The sequence below is a fragment of the Zalophus californianus genome, chromosome 4, assembly GCF_009762305.2.
Source record: "Zalophus californianus isolate mZalCal1 chromosome 4, mZalCal1.pri.v2, whole genome shotgun sequence".
In the NCBI taxonomy this organism is placed as follows: domain Eukaryota; kingdom Metazoa; phylum Chordata; class Mammalia; order Carnivora; family Otariidae; genus Zalophus; species Zalophus californianus.
Genome location: NC_045598.1, coordinates 19,656,838 through 19,679,107, shown reverse-complemented (window position 1 = coordinate 19,679,107; position 22,270 = coordinate 19,656,838). Strand labels below are relative to the sequence as shown.

Sequence of the window (22,270 nt, the reverse complement as noted above, 5' to 3'; positions counted from 1 at the left end):
TGAGGCCTCTGCACCTTTCAGAGGAAGGAAGGGTTCCGGCTGAATGAGCAGAACTGAATTAGCCTAAGTGTGCTAGGAGGAAGGCTGGAAGACAGGCAGTGAAGTTGGGGGAGGCTGCAGGTAGCAGTTAGCCAGGAGTTCTGGAAGCAGTGTCCAGGGCTGGACCCGTAGCAGAGGACAGGGTGGAGGGCACTGAGAGAGGCAGACTGCTGGGAGATGGGAAGAAGCTTTGCACTAGGCTTGGGGAGATTCATGGACGAGGCTGCATGTTGGAGGCCCCATATTAAACTCCTGATTTAATGTAAGACACAGAGCTCACCCTGTGGGGCCTCCTCATCTCAAAGGGAGACCAGGACACGACCATCTAAGAACTCCTAGTCAGATGGGGGAGACACAGACCCCACTCTTGGGGATCTCACACCCTGATCTTCTCACCACTAACCTTGCCCCCTCCTCCTCATTCTGTTCCCTGATACCCCTCCAAATGTGATTGGGCCTTCAGACCCTTGGCTCGTCCCCCATCTGTCCAGGAGGCCTTGCAATCTTGCACCAGGCGACATTTCTTTCTTTTTTTTTTTTTAAAAGATTTTATTTATTTGACAGACAGCAAGAGAGGGAACACAAGCAGGGGGAGTGGGAGAGGGAGAAGCAGGCTTCCCGCAGAGCAGGGAGCCAGATGCGGGGCTCGATCCCAGGACCCTGGGACCATGACCTGAGCCAAAGGCAGATGCTTAACGACTGAGCCACCCAGGTGCGTCACCAGGCACATTTCTTAAAAACAGCCTCTTTTTCACTCAGCGTCTGGGGGTTTCCTGGAAATGGGGTGGTGCTGAGTCTGCTTCAAAGTGGCCAGGCGTTATTTTGGAAGGTGACAACTTCCTCCTGTCTACCACAGCCCCCTTCTGAAGCCTCCACACCTTCCAGCACCCACAGCGGCTCTGACAGCTGACAGGAGGAACCACAGCACAGAAGCTGAGTCAGTCTGCTCAGGAAGGCCACAGGCGGCGGGGGGGGGGGGGGGGGGGGGGGGGGGGGGTTTGGGGAGCTAAGTCCCTGCTTGGCATGCCCAAGTGGGCACAAGGTGGGAGTGCTGGACCAGCAGGTTCTGATGCCACAAAAGCAGTCACATCGCCAGAGAGTCCTCTGCCCAGGAATCTGTCTCTACGGGGCGCTGAGCAGCAGATCCCCGGAGACAGGCATGAGCCTCTCTTCTTTGCATCCATTTTAAGGCATGGAAACTAAAGAAATGACTTGAAAAAGCTCCCAGAACAAGTCAGTGACAGAATTAGGCTAGCACCCAGATTTCCCACTCTGTCCTGTATCTTCTTTTCACAATCCCAGTGATCCTTGGTTAGGAATCCATGGAATACAGAATTTTCTAAAATGTTTTTTGATACTTCAGGTAGTATTCTATTTATTTTTATTTTTATTTTTTATTTTTTATTTTTATCATGGAGTATTCTAAAATATAATCAAGGTTAGTGATATTTTTTCCCTTTTAAAATTTATTGGAAAAACATGTCTGTAATAAAAACGAAACACATTTCTATGATTGGCCTTGCTGTGCCATAATCCTTGCCTTTAAATGGTACGCCATGCCCAAGCATTGTGCATGCCCCAACTGTAATGGCAGAAATCCCTCACCACACTCTCTCCAAGGCCCCCCGCTTCCCATGGCTTGCCCCCAGGCAGTGACTGAGCAGGCAAGGACTGAAAGCCAGGGCCATCTTGGGAGACAAGGGAGTCCTCTGATGGGCAACTTTGGATTGAGGACACCCACTTGACTCTGCTAAAACTTTCTTAGAATTGCACCACAGTCTAAGACTTTTCCTGCCCAACCTACCTACCTTCCTTCCTTTCTTCCTTCCTTCCTTCCTTCCTTCTTCTGTCCTCCATCCGGGTCTCACTGGCGCCATCTTCAGCCGGCTTCCTCCAGCTCCTTACCCGTTTTCTCTTGCAAGTCTTTCCCCCAATAAATCTATCCCACATTTAATCCCCTCTTGACATTTGCTTCTGGGAAGACCCGAACTAACACATCACTAACACGTCAAGAATTCCTACAAGCTTCATGAGCTTTTCCCCGATGCAGAAACACATTGTTTCATTTCAACAAATATTTCTTCACTTTCATCTTAATGCATTCTCCAGCCACATACTGAATTGCATTTAAGATATTTGGTCATTTTACTGTGTCTTGCAACCAGTCTTATAGTTTCAGTGACTGTGGTACTCCATGCTTACTGTCTATTCAAAATAGGGATACATTTTTTTATCATTTTTTAAAAAGATTTTATTTATTTATATTAAGAGAGAGAGCACAAGCACAGGGGAGGGGCAGAGGGAGAGGGAGAAGCAGAAGCAGACTCCCTGCTGATCAGGGAGCCCTACTCGGGACTCCATCCCAGGACTGTGGGATCATGACCTGGGCCGATTAACCAACTGAGCCACCCAGGTGCCCCCATTTTTTATCATTTCTTGTAGCAGTTAATTTTTGACACCTATTGTTTTGTGAGAGACTGGGATGTCTCCTTTAATCTGGAGGTCATGACCTCCTGGTAGTGTTCTAATATATTACTTTATGAGTGTCCTATGGGAAATGAGTTTGTGAAGAACTGGCCCAAACATCTGGAACATGTATACCTTCTCAGTTCCTGACACTGCTCGGGGCAATGGGCTTTAGCTTCCTCTGGCTGAGGGCAGGCAGAGTCCAGCATTGCCATAATCCCCAGGGAACAAGTCTTCCAGAATCTGTGCCTGCCCACCCTGTGCGGAAAAGAGGATCTTCAGTTTTGTCAGCTACCTTGTGTTGACCTCTTTGGTTTTCTTTGACGTGTTAAGAATGACCAAATCTAGGGGCACATGGGTGGCTCAGATGGTTAAGTGTCTGCCTTCGGCTCAGGTCATCATCCCAGGGTCCTCGGATCGAGCCCCGTGTCCAGCTCCTGGCTCAGTGGGGAGCCTGCTTCTCCTTCTCCCTCAGCCTCTCTGCCTGCTCATGCGCTGTCTCTATCTCTGTGTCTCAAATGAATAAATAAAATCTTTTAAAAATAAAAAAATAAAATAAAATAAATAGAAATCTTTAAAAAAATTTTTTTAAAAAAGAAAAGAATGACCAAATCTAGAGGTGATAATACCATTGGATACCTTGGGGTTTTGATCAAGATGAGTTGGGTTTTTGTTTTGTTTTGTTTTGTTTTGTTGTGTTTTTTAAGTAGTCTCCACGCCCAGTGTGGGGCTTGAACTTATGACCCTGAGATCAAGAGTCATATGCTCCCCTGACTGAGCCAGCCAGGCTCCGAGGAGAATATTTTTGAGTTAACTCAAAAATTTGTTTGTTTGTTTGTTTTTTTAGAGAGACAGTTCGCACGGGAGCGGGGTGGGAGAGGGAGAGAGAATATCAAGCAGGCTCCATGCCCAGCACGAGCCCGACATGGAGCTCAATCTCACAACCCTGAGATCATGACCTGAGCTGAAATCAAGAGTCAGACACTTAACTGACTGAGCCACCCAGGTGCACCTCAAAAGATTTTTGCTGTGAATGGTGTCTTTAAATTTCTCTCATATATTTTCCAAGGTGTTTTCACAAATTGCTCATTTAGTTCTTAAAAAGACTGTGATTCTTAGAGTATAGTCTCTGGAGTTAGGCCTGGGTTCAAATTCTAGCTTGTTATGTAAACTTGGGTCAATCATTTAAAATCTCTGAACCTTATTTGCTTTTCCAAGGAATAGAGATGCCATCTCCTCTGGCAGGATGAAGTGAGGTCATGTACATTAGTCGTGGGTGGGGCAGGGGCTGCCTCAACAAGGCCTCACAGGCTAAACCAGGGGGTCTGGGAAGCCACTGAACATTGAGTCGTTAGTGACACAGAGAGCTGGCCTTGTCTGATGTGGATGGGCAGAAGTAAAGCTCCCTGCTCTGTATTCCCTCAACGCTTTCTCTGTCTCATAAAGCTCTTCATTATTATCCCTTATTGTGGTCTTTTCTACCCAGATGGGGAGATTTGGGGCGGCCAGAAGTTGTGGAGTCTACTGAGGTTCAGATGTAGTGGGCTGACATGAGTCCAGGGAGCCTTTGTGTACAAGGACTGCCCCCAGGAGGATGAAATGGCCAAGACACTGAGCCACTGGGTCTGATAGGCCAGCAAGCCTACTTGTCGGAGCTGAAGGAGCTGCTACCATGAGGGGCTCTGATATATCAGGGAGCAAGCAGTGCTGTGTTTCTCCCCTTTGTTGACAGAGGGGCACCCAAGTATGAGAGGGATATTCTTCCCATTACTGAGAGCACAACATGGCTTTGGTATGGTAGGCATGAATTGTTGGCTCAGTGATTGGGGAGCCGCAGGAGACAGTGTCCTTGGCTTCCCATGGAGATAACTGGTGGCATCCCGCAGGTGGCATGTTTGGGACCCCACAAGGCCATCCCCAAAACTTCTCAGAAATAATCCCCCTGACAGTTTCCATTCATCCAGCCTTTTTTCTGGGCAAAGGGCTGGGTTAAGCACTTTCCATGCACAGCCTGCTACAACCTTTGTAACAACCCCAAGACTTAGATCTGTTACTAGTCCTGTTTTGCAGATCAGGAAACTAAAGCTAAGACATGCAGAGAACTTGCTCAAGGTGAAAGCTAGTGTGGCAGAGATGTGATTTGAACTCAGTCTGGTTGACTCTGGGGCCTTGGGCTATTTACCAAAATACTGAATTACCTACCCTGAGGAGAAATAACTGAGGGAGATTTCAAGGTTGGCTGTAGTGCCTTGCTCACCTCGCTGGGCTATTATGAGATTAACAGGCTATGACGGGCATGAAAGCATCTGTAAGGGGTCAAGCCCTAGAAGGGATTATTGTGTCCCTTGAAAGAAGAACAAGAGATGCAGGAACCCAGAAGAGCTAAGCTCTCCTGCCTCCAAGCCTCTGCCTAGAACTCTTCCTCCTCTTTGCCTGCTTCATTTATTCATTCAACATAAATTGATTGAGATTCACACCAGAAAAAAAAAAAAAGCCTCAAATCTTGACCCTGGGCCCTGAGCAGACACTGTTGCAAAAATGGCTGACCTCTTCACTTTTATCTTCCAAATTTTGCCCAAATGTATGTAGAGCAGAACCATATTCACACACGCAGGTCCTAACTGCAAGGGAGTCTGGGAAATGTAGTTTTTTTTTTTTCATGTTCTACCTGTGTCCACCTGTGCAGTACAGGAAGGCAGGCTGGGAGGAAGCAAGGGCTACGCCACCATTTCCACCACCATTTCTGCCAGTGCAGAGTTTGTGCATTGAATTATTTTGTCCGGGACCTGCTCTTGCTCACATACCCTTAGACTGATGGTGTGGGGATGCTGACATGCAGGTTTTAATGGAGACTTCATTAAGGACTCATTTCTTGGAGCTGCCATTCCCGCAGGAGGCATTTATGGGAAACTCTGAGAAGATGTCTCAATGTCAGGAAAACAAGAATATATTCATTTTTTTTTCTTTTTCTTAACAGCTCTAAGATATAATACATTTTGCAATTCATCCATTTAAAGTGTGCAATTCAGTGGTTTTTAGTATATCCGCAGAGTTGTGCAACCACCACGATCTATTTTAGAACATCCTCATCACTGAAAGTAGACTCTCCCCATTTGCCCCCAAAGCCCCCTGCCCTAGGCAACCACTAATCTACTTTCTGTCTCCATAGATTTGCTTGTTCTGGACATTTCACATAAATGGAATTGTATGTCAGCTTTGTGACTGGCTTCTTTCTTTCATTTAACATAATGTTTTCAGTGTTCGTATTGTAGCATTTCCATGAAGGAAATACTTCATTCCTTTTTATGGACGAAGAATATCCCATTGTATGAATATACCACATTTTGTTTATCTGTTCATCAGTTCATGGATGTTTGGGTCGTTTTACAACTAATGCTGCTATGAAAATTTGTGTATAAGTTGTTGTATGGACATATGTTTTCAATTCTCTTAGGTGTATATGTCTAAGTAGAAATGCTGGGTCATATGGTAACTGTTTAACTTTATGAAAAACACCAAACTGTTTTACACAGTGGCTGCACCATTTTGCATTCCCACCAGTAATGTATAAGGATTCTGATTTCTCCACATTGAGCCAAGATTTGTCTTTTATATATACTAATATCATATATTTTTAAATTTATTTTTTATTTTTTATTATTTTTAAAATTTTTAAATTGAAAAACATTTTCTTTTTCTTTCTTTTTCTTTTCTTCTTTCTTTCTTCTTTTTTCTTTCTTTCTTTCTTTCTTTCTTTCTTTCTTTCTTTCCTTCCTTCCTTCTTTTTTTTAAAGATTTTATCCATTTATTTGACAGAGAGAGACAGAGCAAGAGAGGGAACACAAGCACGGGGAGTGGGAGAAGGAGAAGCAGGCTTCCCGCCGAGCAGTGAGCCTGATGCGGGGCTTAATCCCAGGACCCTAGGATCATGACCTCAGCTAAAGGCAGATACTTAATGACTGAGCCACCCAGGCACCCCTATTTTTTTATTATGTTATGTTAATCACCATACATTACATCATTAGTTTTTGATGTAGTGTTCCATGATTCATTGTTTGCGTATAACACCCAGTGCTCCATGCAGAACGTGCCCTCTTTTATACCCATCACCAGGCTAGCCCATCCCCCCACCCCCTCCCCTCTAGAACCCTCAGTTTGTTTTTCAGAGTCCATAGTCTCATGGTTGTCTCCCCCTCTGCTTCCCCCCCTTTATTCTTCCCTTCCTGCTATCTCTCTTCTTTTTTTTTTTTTTTAACATATAATGTATTATTTGTTTCAGAGGTACAGGTCTGTGATTCAACAGTCTTACACAATTCACAGCGGTCACCATAGCACATACCCTCCCCAATGTCTATCACCCAGCCGCCCCATCCCTCCCACCCCCCACCACTCCAGCAACCCTCAGTTTGTTTCCTGAGATTAAGAATTCTTCCTATCAGTGAGGTCATATGATACACATCTTTCTCTTGATTGACTTATTTCGCTCAGCATAATACCCTCCAGTTCCGTCCACGTTGTTGCAAATGGCAAGATTTCATTCCTTTTGACGGCTGCATAATATTCCATTGTATGTATATACCACATCTTCTTTATCCATTCATCTGTCTATGGACATCTTGGCTCTTTCCACAGTTTGGCTATTGTGGACATTGCTGCTATAAACATTGGGTCAGGCACCCCTATTTTTTATTCTTTAAAGATTTATTTCTTTTAGAGAGAGAGAAAGCACAAGCAAGAGGGGCAAAGGGAGAGGGAGAGAGAATCTCAAGCAGACTTCCCATTGAGCACAGAACCTGATACAGGGTTTGATCTCACAACCCCCAGATCACAATATGAGCTACAACCAAGAGTCGGACGCTCAACTCACTGCACCACCAGGAGCCCCTATATATGTATATTTTAAAGTAATCTCTATACCCAATGTGGGGCTTGAGCTCACAACCCCGAGATCAAGAGTCAGATGCTCTACTGACTGAGCCAGGCAGGGTCCCCTTATTATATATATATTTTTAAATTGCAACCATCTTGGGGCACCTGTGTGGCTCAATCAGTTAAGCCTCTGACTCTTGATTTTGGCTCAGGTCGTGATCCCAGGGTTGTGAGATCCTGCCCTGGCACTGGGCCCCCATGCGAGGTGTGGAGGCTGCTTGGGATTCTCTCTCTCTCTCTCTGTGCCCCTCTCCCTCTTTAAAAAAAAAAAAGGGGGGGAGGCACGTGGGTGGTGCAGTCAGTTAAGTGTCAGACGCTTGGTTTTGGCTGGGGTTGTGGTCTTGGGGTCGTGAGATCAAGCCCTGAGTCGGGCTCCATGCTGAGTGCAGGGTTTACTTGAGATTCTCTCTCCCTTGCCCTCTGCCCCTCCTGCTCGTGCTCTCTCTCTCTAAAATAAATAGATTTTTTTTAGGATTTTATTTATTTATTTGACAGAGAGAAATATAGCAAGATAGGGAACACAAGCAGGGGAGTGGGAGAGGGAGAGGCAGCTTCCCCTGAGCAGGGAGCCTGATGCGGGGCTTGATCCCAGGACCCTGCGATCATGACCTGAGCCGAAAGCAGATGCCCAATGACTGAGCCACCGAGGCGCCCTATCCATTCATCTGTTGATGGACATCTGAGCTCCTTTATTTTTGCTACTGTAAATAGTAGGTAAACTAGACTTTATAAAATTAAAAACCTTTGTGCTTCGAAGGATTCCACCAAGAAAGGAAAGAGTAGCTATAATAAAAAATAAAAGTAAAATAAGTGTTGGCAAAGTTTTGAGAAATTGTAACACTCAGACATTGTCGGTGGGAATGCAAAATGGTGCAGCTGCTGTGGAAAACAGTTCAGTAGTTTCTCAAAATGTTAAACAAAAAACTACTATATGACCCAGAAGTTCCCCTTCTAGGCATATACCCCAAAGAACTGAAAATAGGTGTTCAAGCAAGCACCTGTATATACATGTTCATAGGAGCATTAGGATGGTTGTAATTTTTAAAAAATATAAATAAGGGAACCTGGCTGGCTCAGTCCATAGAGCATCTGGTTTCTCTTACTCTACATGTTGCCAACACTTGTCTTTCATATAATAATATATATATATATATATATATATAATATATATATATGTATATACATACATTTTTAAAAAGTAATCTCTAGGGGCACCTGGGTGGCTCAGTTGGTTAAGTGACTGCCTTCGGCTCAGGTCATGATCCTGGAGTTCCCGGGATCGAGTCCCGCATCGGGCTCCCTGCTCAGCAGGGAGTCTGCTTCTCCCTCTGACCCTCCCCCTCTCATGTGCTCTCTCTCTCTCTGTCTCTCATTCTCTCTCAAATAAATAAATAAAATCCCCCCCCAAAAAAGTCATCTCTATACCCAGTGTGGGGCTCAAACTCATGGACCTGAGATCAAGAATCGGATGGGGATATTAGTAATTCTTAACATAAAAGATTTTTTTTAATAAAAAAATAAAAAATATAAAAGATTTTTTTTTTTACCTTGAAAGATTTTGAGGAAGATTAAATGAGATGATTGTCAAGAGGCTTAGCATGTAGGAGTCACTCAGTAAATGTACCCCTTGCTTTTTCCTGGCTGCACAGTATTTTGTTGCATGGATGCACATAATTCCTCTGATAGTGGACATATAGGTGGAATTCAGTTGTTCCATTTCCTGCAAGGGTGCAAAGGACATCCATGTGCACAGTAGGTAGCGTTGTGTAGTGGTTAAGAGTCTATCAGCCCTGCTGGATTTGAATCCAGTGTGTGTGACCTTTTTTTTCGCCTCCTATTCTCTTGGAATGGTTAAGATGAGGGGATGGGTGGGATGACCTCGGATGTCGTTTGAAGACATCTCTTAATTTTGTGCCCAGGATTAGAAGGTCACAGGTGGGTGCAGGGGAAGATGCAAGAGTCTTGAGGCCCGCTCTGCAGATGTGAAAGCTGGTGCACCCTATCTCAGGATCTCCTCGCCCTAGGGTGTGAAGCCAAAATGAACTCATTGCATTTGACAGACTGTTCACGGAGATGAGATAAGTGGGTGTCAGGCAGGGGGAAGGAGGTGTCAACCGCAGAGCAAGTGAGGTGAGAGCATGGAGCTCCCCACCCTTAACCCTGTCCAGAGTCATAGCCCACACTGCTGCTTAACCCTCTAAACCAAAGACAGTCCCAGATCCCCTCCTGACCTGGATTCCTTACCTGCTGTCCTTCTAAAGTATCCAGGCAACAGAGCTCCAGGACCCATGAACTGAGCCAGCCTGGAGCTCAGCTGGTTGGCCTCAAGGTTGGAGGTGGCCATGGTTGTGGGTTGAAACTTTTGAGGTTTTTAAAGAGGAAGTAGGGCATTTGCCTGTGGTTCCATCGTTTCTCCCCCTTACTGCCTGAGCCAGCCTTATACCCCTGGCTCTACTTTGCTTCCCAAAGTAGAGTGTGCCTGTTCTACTAATAATAAGTCCTGAGACTTGCATCCCACTTTCTATTTCAGCAACATCCAACAAGTCTGTGAATTTCCAAGGTCTAGGTCATATTCCCATGGGCTATATTCCCAGCGACCAGTCCAATGCCTGAGACATAGTTCTCATAGTCCTGAAGGGAATCCAGACTCTGCTGTACCACACTTGTGGCTCTTTTTACCTCTTCAAGGTGCCCCCCTAGCAATTCTTCCTTGAGCTCTCCTTCCTCTCTGGGACACGGCATTCCCAACCTGGGTCATGTGATCTTGAGTCAGTCATTTTCTTTCTGCGAGTTTCAGTTTTCTTGCCTGTAAAACAGGAATAAAAGCATTCATCTTGGAGGCTCATTGTGCTGATTGAGTTGAGCAAAACATGTTGAAACGCTTTGCAGGGTTCCTGGCACATGGTAAGTGCCCAAATGCCAAAAGCTATAATTACTGTGGTGTGAAGACTGGCATGGGGGCAGGACAGCATTGGGTGAGTGCGGTGGTCTCCAACTAGGGGCTAAAGAATAAAACGGAATGTAGTTAATCTTTCCAAGTGTGAGGCTCAAATTCTGGTCTTCCAAAGTGAGCCAGGAACATTCATCACAACTTTAATACTATTAGGAAGCTGACTTGCAGATACTTGCCTAACTAAGCAAAGATTGATGTACAATATTAATATTAACCCACATTTGTCAAGTGCTTGCTTTGGGCCAGGCACTGTTCTAAGAGCTTTACATGAATTAACTTGAGGAATTCTCAAAAGAACCCTGTGAAGCAAGTACTCTTATTATCCTCATTTGACAGAAGAGGAAAGAGGCACAGTGAGGTTAAGTGACTTGCCATAAGGTCACAGAGCTGGGATTAAGTCCAGCAGAGCAAATATTCTTAATCACTCCGCATATTACTTCCGTATGGGGGTTTTTTCCAGTCTTGCATGGAACAGGGAAAAACTGGGAGTCCACAATACAGGAATGCCACATAGTTTGTCCATCCCTGCAGAGGAATACTATGTAGTCAGGAAAAAGCAAGAGGCAGCTGTGTATGTTCTGCATGAAATGATGGCCACAGTAGACTGTTGGGTAGAGAGAGCGCTGCACAACAGTATTTGCATCGTGTAATCCTATTACATAAAAAGAAAATGAAAACGTTCACTTACTTGTTTGTAGGTTCATAGGTAAACGTCTGGAAGGATAAACACTAAACTATTCACACTGGCCACGGGGAAATTGTGAGGGGGGAGCTTCCATTTTTGTCTTTTTATTCACTGCTGTTTGAAATGTTTACCATTAGTATGTTTTATTTTGTCATTAACAGAAAGAGGAAGAAAATAAGTGTGCATGAGCCGGGAGCCTGACGAACTCTGTCCAGCCCTCCAGCTCTTGTCAGAGTCCTCTCTGGTGTCTCCCACTGACCCTGGAATCATAGGCCCCAAATCCTATTTCCCCTCCACAAGCACTTCCCCAAACTCCCTCTGCTCCCTGAGGGCTTGGCTTGGCCTGGGTCTCTCATCTGGGTCCAGGCATCTACCCAGGTTCCCTGGCGAGGAGGCTGTCATCCTCTGCCTGTGCCACCCACCCCAGGGATGTCAGATGTGGTGACATCACAGTTGGGCTAATGACATCATAGTGGACCCGGAGGCTGACAGGACAGAAGACCTAGCAGGGCTCAGGAGATGGGAGCAAGGAAGGGATTGGCAGGTAGAAGCTGTTTAGGGCGGGAACTTGAGGGACTGTGTCCTCAGCCTGCCTCCCAGGACATTCCTAGCTGGGCCTTTCAGGGATTGGAGATCCAGAAATCTCCAAGACCACTTCCCTTTTTGTTTCTAACCAAGAGGTTGTCCAGACTTTTTTGAGAATTGGGAGCAGAGTGTGATGCCAGGAGGGGGTGGAGTTGGCAGGTGGGAGATGGAAGCCAACCGTGTGTGTGACTCCTCCTCGGGAGGTGAGACTAGGGCCTTCTGTGGGTGCCCCCCTGTGATTCCAGCAAGGCGGTAGGGGAGGCAGGCTTGTGGCCTTGGAGGCTGGGAGGGCTCCAGCTTTGGGCGCATGGAGTTTGGGTGGATCAAGACTGCAAGGGGTGCTGCAAGCTCCTCCATGAATCTGGGAAAGGCAGGAAGCTGTCTGTACAGGTAACTAACCACTCAGATCCTTGGCTCTTCCAGCCTGAATCCTGTTGCTTCATCTTCTGTTCTGGGCATATATTATGTAGGATTCTTTGTTTAAGCTATAGAAACCCTTTCAGGAGGATTTAGGAAAATTAAGTCCATTTTGAGGCGCCTGGGTGGCTCAGTCGTTAAGCATCTGCCTTCAGCTCAGATCATGATCCCAGGGTCCTGAGATCAAGCCCCAAATCGGGCTCCCTCCTCCGCGGGAAGCCTGCTTCTCCCTCTCTCACTTCCCCTGCTTGTGTTCCCTCTCTCACTGTGTCTCTCTGTCAAATAAATAAAATCTTAAAAAAGAAAAGAAAGAAAGAAAGAAAGAAAGAAAGAAGAAAGAAAGAAAGAAAAAGAAGAAAGAAAGAAAGAAAGAAAAAAGAAAAAAGAAAGAAAGAAAGAAAAAAGAAAAGAAAGAAAAGAAAGAAAGAAAGAAAGAAAAGTAAGTCTGTTTAAAAGTTGTTGAGGAAACTCCCAGAATGTCTGGAAAGGCTGCAGAGGCAGGCCTGGAGAACAGGCTGGATCAGAGGAAGCTGGGAGCCCCCAGGACCACACGCCTCAGGACCAGCCCCGAGAGGATTCTGCCACCTCCTCTGAACCCCTTTCTCTCCTCTGCTGCCCTGGAAGCCGATGTGGCATCATGTGCAGAGTGGAGTCTCCACGGACCTGCCACTTCAGGGCCACTGACTTCTGATCCTGTCTGGATAGGGGTATCCAGTTGGCCCAGTCGATGTCATATGTCTGCATCATGTGCTTGGATAGGGAGGTCGGAATTAAGTGTGTGGCCACTGTGACTTTTATTTTCATTATTTTTTTAAAGATTTTATTGTATTTTATTTTTTGGCTTTTATAGTGGGAGGTGCCTTCTGCCTCCCTGTAGACTCACGTGGGGGGAAGCTCCACAAGCTGGGCATCCAGAAAACCCAACAGATGTCTGCACAGGAAACAAAAATGAGTAGACAGGGGTCCCTGTCCTTGAGACACTCCCAGACATGCAGGAGTCAGTTATGTGGGAAGATAATTATGATAGGAAGTGAAGGCAGCCATAGTGGAGGTGATCAGCAGCCAGGGCCGGGGTTGGCAGAGAAACACTGATAACACGGCTCCGGCCCATGTCGGAGAGTCCAGGATGTCCCCGTGTGCTCCAGGCCACCTAGATGTAATGGCTGGGTGGAGTTTGATGACTAGTTGGGGCTGTCACACTGGGCCAGACTGTGTGACACAGACACACACCAACTGGGCAGAATTCGAGTCTCCAGAAATGGTGCACCTTTTCTTGCTCACAGAAGTAATGAAATTGCTTGGCCTAAAAAGCTGCTTCCTGGCTAATGGAGCTTCTCTGTTGATATCTCGTCATGCCCTACAAGCATTTTGCAATGTCCTTGAAGTACCTCTTGTCCCTGCTGGGGCCTCAATGCTGTATCTGGATTAGAGAAAGGGATTCTCGGGATAGGCAGACCAGAGTTGGGACAAGAAAGAGGAAGGTGTATTTGCTGCTTCGTGGGCTTCTGCTCTGTGAGACCAGATTCCTACTCTCTTCTCTGCTTCACCCCATGTCCTTCTGTGTTGCCTGCTCTGTGTCTGTGCCCGTTCCAGTCCCTGCATCACCATCACTGTCTTTGCTGTCATCATCATTGCCTGTCTCTATCTCGGCTGGGCCCCCATCTCCAGAGGGACCCCAGCTCCAGCCTTTCAGCCCTGCTCTGTCCCTCTTGGACTCAGCCATCTGGGTTCTCTGAGAACCAGACACAGCAACCCCCACCCCACCCCACCCCACCTCCACACACTGACATTCCAGTAGCCCCAGTTCATGGTGGTCCAAAATCAGCACATTGTCCTGTGGAGTTGTCACAGCTGGTGGGCAGCTTCCTCTCATCAGGTCTTGCAGGGCCCCCTGCCTTCCTGTCTACCCCCTTCTTCCTATTTGAAGTGGCAACTTCAAATGTAACACCTTCCTGTCATCTCTCATACTCACTGGGGCCCCAGCCACAGTGACTGTCCGCCTGCCCACCTCCTTGCATCCTCCAGAGGGAAGCTGTGCAGAGCCAGGTGAAGAGCCTCATGCAGGCAGGTGAAGGGCCTCTGCTGGGCAGGGCTGGGAGGAGTCAGGGAAGAGAAAAAGGAGACCGGGTTTTGTAAGGCCAAGATACTCCAGTGAATGTGCTAGGGCCCCAGGGGCGCTTGAGAAGGAGAGGAGAGGAGAACGGGAAGGAACCGTGGGCACTTGGTTGAGCTGAGGTGGTCCCTGTGTTGTGTGGCTTTCAGTGAAAGAAGGTGGAGAAGCGGGGTGCTAACTGAGCAGACAGCAAAGGAATCAGGGCATCTTCCTGTCAGGCAAGTCAGGGGACCCAGAGGGTTCTTGGCCTACTCTCTCAGACTGTCCCTGGTGAGGGAGCTGAGCCTGGGCAGTCTGGGTGGCACCACCCTAGGGCTTCCTCAGCTGCCCAGAAAAGCTGTGTGGATGATCGAGGGTGCAGGAGCACCCCTTGATGGGGGGGGGGCTGTGGTTGGCAGAGTCATGGAGGCGAAGTCCCTCCCAGCATGGAAGGGAGTGGCTTCTCAATTCCTGGTGTCCTCCAGGAAATCTGGAATGTTCCTTCAGGTCTCTGAGCTCACTTAGAAGTAACCTCCATGAGGACCTTCCTCTCTCTCCTCTTCCCTAGGGATGATGATAAGGCCAGCTCTGCTCCTCCCCTGACTGTCTCCATTCAACCCTCTTCTGGCACCTACCCAGAGGGCATCACTGGCCTCTAAATGTCAGGACCGAGTCCTTCCCACATCAGCCTGTCCAGCCCTCGTGTTTTGCAGACAGGGAAACTGAGGCGAGGAGGGGCAGTGACTGGCTCAAGGTCACATGATGGTTTAGTGGAAGGGTCAGCTCTAGAAGCCAGGCTCCTATTTGGAGGTCCTTCACTGCTCACCGGTGACTGACCTGTCTTCCCAGGTAGCAGGGGCATGAAGGGGGAATCTGCTCCAGACTTGAACTGTTGCCACAAGGCTAAGGCTCTGAGGAGTACAGGGGGCTCCCTGTCCTGCAGCCTGGACTTCCAGCTCTGCCCAGGTGACCAGGTAAGGAGGGATCTCAGCCCCATCTTTGAGGTCAGCCCGATTATGGAAGGGAGAGGATGTCAGGATGAAGTGGGGGAAAATATTTAGGGACCAGATGCCCATTGTCCCCTGGTCCTGAGCAACCCTATCCCACCCAGCAGTTTGCGGGGATGTGCCCTTGAGGTGCCAGAGACCCTCTCTCATGCCCCAGGGGTCAGAGTCCGCCTGCGGGGCATCAGAAGGGATAGGGCCTGTAGGACGCCTTCGCTCAAACCATGGCCTGGGCCCTAGGGAGGGGAACCCAGGGCTATCTTGGAGGGCTTATAGTCTTTGATGAGGATTTTCTCCGAGTTCATCTTGGCTCCATTCGAAACACAGCTGATGGTCTGAGACCCAGCGGGACCAGGACAGTCAGGAAGGGAGGGTATGTGAGGGGTTCTGGAGGGTAGGGGAGGGCAATCCTGGGATGGGCATGAAAGTCCCTGAGGAAAGAAATTTGTGACTGAGGGATGGGGAAGCCATTTGAGTGGCAGACGTGGAGGGCGGCTTTTAGCTTCTCCTCTCCTTTGGAAATCAAACTGGAGCTGGGACCAACCCAGGGACACAGGTGCCCCAGGCTCCCACCCCCAAGCCCCTTGCCTCCTGCCCTCCAGGTCTTCTCAGCTTGCACGCCACTCTCCGACACAGTGGATGCCCATGGCTCATCATGTCCCAGCTGGCTGTACCCCTTGCCCCTGGCACCAGCCAGGTCTGCCTTGCTGACCTGTCCCCAGGGCCTGGACCTATATCTGTGCACCCTGCAGCCGACACCACCGAGCACAGCCCCACAGAGTCTTAGACGTGATGTCTTGAGCACAAGTAAGCCCAGGGCAGAGGACTGCACCTGGATGGAGGCCGGAGGCGGGAGAGGACTCTTAGTTTCCAGGACAGGAAAGGGAGGGGACCAGTGTCACCAGTGAGAACAGAGCCTTACACTTTGGCTTGGAGTCCTGGCCTTGGTCCGGGATGGGTGGGGGGGGGTGGGTTTCAGGGCAACCCCTAAGCCACAGGAGGTGGGCAGGGGCTTTCTCGGGTAGGGAGATCTGGAGTAGGTGTAGCCAAAGTCCCGGGCATTGAGGATGGTGCTTTGGCTGCCTAGAATGTGTGAGCTGGAGGGGTCCTTATAAGATAGGGGCGCTGACTGGGAGCCAGCGATCGGAGGGCGGAGTCCTGGTTCTGCTCTTTCTGGCTCTGCGACTTCGGCCACATCACTGAGTCCCGTTTCTTCTTCCAGGTGAGTAGGATCTGTTCTAGATTTGTTGCTTTGTAATGCACCGTTTCCTTACACACTTGTGGCCTCCTGGAGGGCGGGAACTATGTGGCCACGTCAGCACGGAGCGCAGAGTGAAGCGGTTCAGTGAGGTTGGTGGAGTGAATAAATGAGGATTCAAGCAGACAGTCTACTTTGTGGCATTTTTTCTTTTTAGTATCTCACTTTACATCCCTCCTGGCTTATCTCCCCCCTCCCTGGCTGTTGCATCTCCACTTCCCTTGCTAGCTCTTCCCTACTTACCTCCTAAATATCCCCACGCTCTGAACTCAGTCCAGAGCCTTCTGCCCGCCCCTGCTTTGGTCTCCTCTCTCCTCTGCTTTCCCTCCTCTCCTCTCTTGGCCACTTCAGGGAGAGTGGCACAGTCTTGATAGGACTTCCTGCAATCAGGGCCACCGTCTATGCTTGTGCTATTTGCTGCCATACCTACCGAGCCTTTTGAATGTGGCTCGTGTGAGTGAGGAGCTGAATTTTTTATCGTACTTATTTTAACTAATTGAAATGGGATCACATGTGTCAAGTGACCACCAATTTTGGACACAGCAGATCTAGCTCACCCTTAGGTGGTCTCATCAGGCAGGGCTCCTGGCACTGAAATGTATGTCTTCAGCTTGGATGTCTCCTTTAAACTCCAAACCAACCAACCAACCAACCAACCAACCAACCAACCAACCAACCAAACTCCAGACCAATTCATCCAGCTGCCTACTTGACTTTTCCACCTGGGTGTCTAAAAAGCTTCTCGAATCATTTTCTCTCCCTAAAATTGTTGAGCGCTGCATAAACACTAGCTGCTTTTGTCGGCAAGTGCAGACCAGGGAGGCTCAGAGAGGGACAACGCCTGCCCGGGTCATCCAGCAGGCTTGCAGGCTAGAGCACTCCCCCACCCCGAGCTCGCTAGCGGCCCGGTTAGATGGGGAACAGAACTTTCCCCCAGGCTGCAGGGCCCTGACCAGTGTTTCTTTTCCTGCTCAGAGCACCAGCCACCAGGGCTGCAGGCCGGCTCCACTGATGAGAAACTCATGGCCAAGTACCGTGCGAGCAGGGACAAGAGGGGAAGCCAGCAGGAAAGAGCCAGCGAGGGGGCCCTCCGCCCATCATTCTCTCCTCACAGCGGCTCTTTGCCAACCCCCTGCTCCTGCCCACTGCCCACTCCCATCTCCAAAGAACTCCCATTCTCCCTCCACTCCTTCTATCCTGAGTACCCACTTCTGCCTCCACCGCACCTGTTCACCTATGGGGCCCTACCTTTTGTCCAATATCCCCTTCTCTTCATGCTGCCCCCAGGCCCTTCCTACCCCAACATGGCTATGCCCAGCTTGCTGATGAGTATCAATGAGCCCGGGCACCCTACTGCCCAGAGGGAGACACTGTATCCTTACCCAGGGGCCTCCCAAGCCTCTGGCCAAAGCCAACCTTCCCAGGCCCAGAGTCAAGGTCCTGGAGCTGCCAGGACCCACTCCCCAGGGCCAAAGAGCGTGGGCAGGGCGGCTCCAGCAAGGCGGGCGTCTGCGGGCTCCCGGCCAGGCACCACAGCTCTGCCTTACCCACTGAAGAAAGAGAACGGCAAGATCCTGTACGACTGCAACGTGTGCAGCAAGAACTTCGGACAGCTCTCCAACCTCAAGGTATCTGCCTCCCGGGCTCCGCTGGCTCCCCAAAGCAGCCTTCCATGACCCCCTCCTACCCTGCTTCCAGAATCAAGGACCTGAAAGCCGGAGCAACTCCTGGGCAACCCCTAGGCTGTGATCTGGGATGGTTCGCTTGGCCCCTCACTGTCATTTTGCAGAGAGGAGATGCAGGACAAGATGGCCACCAAAGTCCTCTCCACCCTAAGAGACTGTCTCTGGGGGCATCTCATTTCAGTCAAAAATGGGGAAACTGAAGGAAAGGTTTGCCTGAGGTCACTTTGATTTCACGGTGAAGTTAGGCCTTGATAGTAGCCTCTCAATGTCGAGTGCAAAGCCCTTTCCTGAACAACCATCTTTCTAGATCCCCAGTTAAGCCTCCTCTTGCTTATTTGTTTGAAGGTCCAGTGGGGGAGATGGGTAGATTTTAGTGAGTCTAGGTCACAGACCTGACAACCAGCCTTTTTCACATGGGATCCTACAAAGCAGCGTGTTGCTGTTGGTGTCATCATCCACACCGCCCAGCGGGAGCACCCGGGCCCACCTCTCTGTGTCAGCAAAGATGGGGATCTATGCACATGTTGGCAACACTGAAGTTGAGGAAAAGTTATGGTTGTTGAGGAACGGCCCTTCGGGGTCCTCCAGGGTGTGCATTCTTAAGCTTTAATGAGATTCAAACCTGGAGAGCTAGGAAACATGCAGATTCCTAGGTCCCAGCCCCAGAGATTTTGATTCAGCTAGTCCGGGGCAGGACCTGCGAATCTGCATTTTTCGCATGCTCCCAGGTGGTGCTGATGCTGCTGGTCTGTGGACCACACTTTTTTTTCAAGATTATTTATTTTAGGGGGCGCCTGGGTGGCTCAGTTGGTTAAGCGTCTGCCTTCGGCTCAAGTCATGATCCTGGGGTCCCGGGATCAAGCCCGGCATTGGGGGGGGTGTCCCTCTTCAGCGGGGAGCCTGCTTCTCCATCTCCTTCTACCTCTTCCCTCTGCTCATGCTCACTCTCTCTCAAATAAATAAATGTGTGTGTTTTTTTAAAGATTATTTATTCTAGAGAGAGAGTGAGAGAGAGCAGGGGGAAGGGGCAGAGGGAGAGGGGGAGAGAGTCCAGGCCAACTCTGAGCTAAGCATGGAGCCCGACGCGGGGCTTGATCTCACAACCCTGAGATCACGACCTGAGCTGAAGCCAAGAGTTGGTCGCTTAACCGACTGAGCCACCCAGGCGCCCCTGTGGACAACACTTTGCGCAGCACTGCTCAGGATATCTATACATGGGCTATCCCTTACCTAGCCTTCTGACCACTGTCACCTCCCCTCCCACGGGGCACCAGAAAGAGTGAGGGTAACTTGGAGAATGGAAGAGAGGCCCTGAGGGCAGTGATAGGGTAGCAAGGGGATTGAGAATCCTTGATGCGAAACAGGGGTCCTGTGGGATTGTGGGGAGAGATTTGGACAGGATCCCAGGCCCTGCTGGAGGGTTCTGGGCAGTTGGCAGCCTTTCTCCCACACCTGGCTCAGGTCCATCTGCGTGTGCACAGTGGGGAGCGCCCATTCCAGTGTGCCCTGTGCCAGAAGAGCTTCACCCAGCTCGCCCACCTGCAGAAGCACCACTTAGTGCACACTGGGGAGCGGCCCCATGAATGCCTGGTGAGAGCCTACTTCCCCTCCCCTGTCCTCCTGCAGGCTGGTGAGTAGTTCCAGGCCCCTGGACAGATGGCCCCTGTAGCCTCCATTCACCAACGCTCCTGAGCAAGTGGAGACGGGACTGGAGGCAAGGGTGGAGGCAGGGAGGGAGGTGAAGGGAGGTAAAAATGACCTGTCAGCCTGGAAGGGCCAGAATGTGAGACTGGAGGTCCCGCCCCAGGCCTGGAGTGAGGAATAGAGATGTACGTCTACGGGAGGAAGATGATAAAGCTGGGGAGTCCTGGAGAGTGGATACCCGTAACCTGCTCCCCAGGGTTGCTGGAGAAGTAAAGGGCCTCGTGTGTGCAAAGTACACAAACACCACAGATAACAGCTCGATGTTAGCTCCTTCTCCCTTTGAGTCTTGCTACATCCCTTGGGAGGTCAGAACAGCAGGAATTCTTTCCCCAGTTTATAGAGGCAGACATGAGAGAAGCATCGTGGTTCTAAGTCTGGGCTACTCGGGTTCAAATCTCAGTTCTCCCTCCAACTTGTGTGACCTTTGGCTAGTGGCTCTCCTCCGCTGAGCCTCTGCTTTCTCACTGTAATAGAGGAGTTATACTAGGACTTAGTCCTCCTTCTCCAGGGTCCCGGGGAAGACTCTGTGAGACCAATTCCTGGCATGCGGCAGCTCCCAGTAAATGTTAATTACGCCCACGAAAGCTGTAGGCCCATGCTTAAGGGTCCTATCTGATGATCTCATTCAGTCCATCATACCTCTGAGGTTAGGGATTAATAGTCACATGTTACCAATAAGGAGAACGAGGCTCAGACAGGAGATGGCACCTATGCAAGGTCACACAGGGAGTAAGAAACAGGATACTAACCCAGGTCTCCCTGGGTCCCAGGGAGAAATCATCAGGGAAATCTTCTGGGCCAGCGTTACAGGCAGGTGGTGTGGGGGGAGGGGTGCCGGGGGCGGGGGCGGGGGAGGGGGTTGGAGCAGAGATCCTGAGCCAGCCCGGTGGGCGGAGCTGACACCAGTGCCCATTCCCACCAGATGTGCCACAAACGCTTCAGCAACTCCAGCAACCTCAAGACCCACCTGCGCCTGCACTCGGGGACCCGGCCCTTCTGGTGCAGTGTCTGTCCCCGGCGCTTCACCCAGCATGTTCACCTGAAGTTGCACCACCGCCTGCATGGCCTTGTGGCCTAGCACACACCCACCTGCCCTTGGCGTCTCTTGCCTGCCTTGCCCGATGGCAAGCCTAGATCTTGCAGCGCTGCCATCGGAGAGGCAGACGGGCTGGGGTTTGGAAAAGGTCAAGGTGTCCTTGGCATCTGGGGGAAAGTATGGGCAGCCAGCCTGAGCCCTGGTGCCAGGACTGCCCCGGGGAGGGGGCAGGAGCCGAGCAATTAAAGGATTTTCTCTATGGCGAGTTGAGGCCTCCCAGACTTCAGCAGTGGCGGGGGAGCGGGGAGGGAGGAAGCAACTGTGTATCTGTCAGACTTCACACATTACCTAGAAGCAGGTCAGAGAACCCAGCCAGGGAGAGCTTGTGATGCCCGCTCACGGGGTGGGTGCTTGCAGCCATCCACATCAGCTGGATTTGGGTCCTTCTCCGTGTCTGGGACTTGACCCTCCCATCTCAGCTTGCCAATGGATAGTCCAGCCTTCCAGGTCTCCGCATGGTGCAGACTACACTGCCAAGCACTGGGCACACTGCTCTCTTTCCTGAGCAGATGTTCCAGCACCTGCCCAGATGTATGTCTGCTGCTTCCCACCACCTTCCTGTCTCACAGCTCCTAGGAAGCCAGTGTGCCTCCTTAGCTGGTACTCCTTGCCATGGTCAGGTAGGTGGCGTGTGCTTCTCCCTCTGTACATGCCAGGATCTGAGCCCCCCCGTTGGGGGTAGAGGGGCAGGAACACAAGGTCAATGTCCATTCATGACTCAGAAACACGAGGTCGTCCTGTGTGCCAGGACCACTCACCACAGAAGGCAAAGGGCTAAGGAGGTAGGAGTCCACAGAAGGCGTAGAGGCCCTACGAGGAGTATAGGGAAGAACTGGCAAAGAGAAACTGAGGAACTAGGACCCTCCTAGTGACCTTTCTCCCTGCAGTCCCAGAGGATCCCCTCAGATGTGCAAGGTATTCTGCACCCCCGGGGAATCGAGAGTTAGCATCAGGTGGGAAAGGGTATTTACTGCCTGGGAAGCAGGAGACCCAGGTTATAATCACAATAAACAGTAGCTATTATTAAATAATAATAGCTGGCCGGGGCGCCTGGGTAGCTCAGTTGGTTAAGCCACTGTCTTCGGCTCAGGTCACGATCCTGGAGTCCCAGGATCGAGCCCCGCAGCATCGGGCTCCCTGCTCAGCAGGAAGTCTGCTTCTCCCTCTGACCCTCCTCCCTCTCATGCTCTCTGTCTCTCATTCTCTCTCTCTCAAATAAATAAAATTTAAAAAAAATAAATAAAATTATTAAATATTAATGGCTGGCCAGCTTCCAGCAGGGGCCTCCATTCGCGCCCCCAGGGGTTTGAAAGCGACTTCGCCACCCGGGGACTGGGAGAGCTTCGCGCTGTGTCGG

The 22,270-nt window shown here is 49.9% G+C and overlaps 1 protein-coding gene and 1 long non-coding RNA gene across 3 annotated transcripts; one reads left to right on the top strand and one right to left on the bottom strand.

The window, feature by feature from the left end:
- Positions 1 to 879: 879 nt before the first annotated feature.
- On the bottom strand, positions 880 to 11,485 carry LOC113911977. 2 transcript variants are annotated; one of them, XR_003516652.2, is made up of 4 exons: positions 11,076 to 11,485; positions 9,679 to 10,240; positions 8,982 to 9,154; positions 880 to 945 (listed from the first exon to the last, which is right to left on the bottom strand). It is a non-coding gene; the product is annotated as an uncharacterized LOC113911977 (long non-coding RNA). The 2 variants fall into 2 exon arrangements; XR_003516654.2 differs by having other exon boundaries at positions 10,114 to 10,240.
- A 107-nt stretch (positions 11,486 to 11,592) lies between these two features.
- Positions 11,593 to 22,036, top strand: ZNF683 (zinc finger protein 683). Its single transcript, XM_027618109.1, is given in 9 exon segments — positions 11,593 to 12,047; positions 14,337 to 14,405; positions 15,020 to 15,140; positions 15,773 to 15,977; positions 17,404 to 18,056; positions 19,575 to 19,703; positions 20,740 to 20,878; positions 20,881 to 20,940; positions 20,943 to 22,036. Coding segments are annotated over 9 exon segments (1,566 nt in total). The 5' UTR covers positions 11,593 to 11,964; the 3' UTR covers positions 21,050 to 22,036.
- Positions 22,037 to 22,270: the final 234 nt, after the last annotated feature.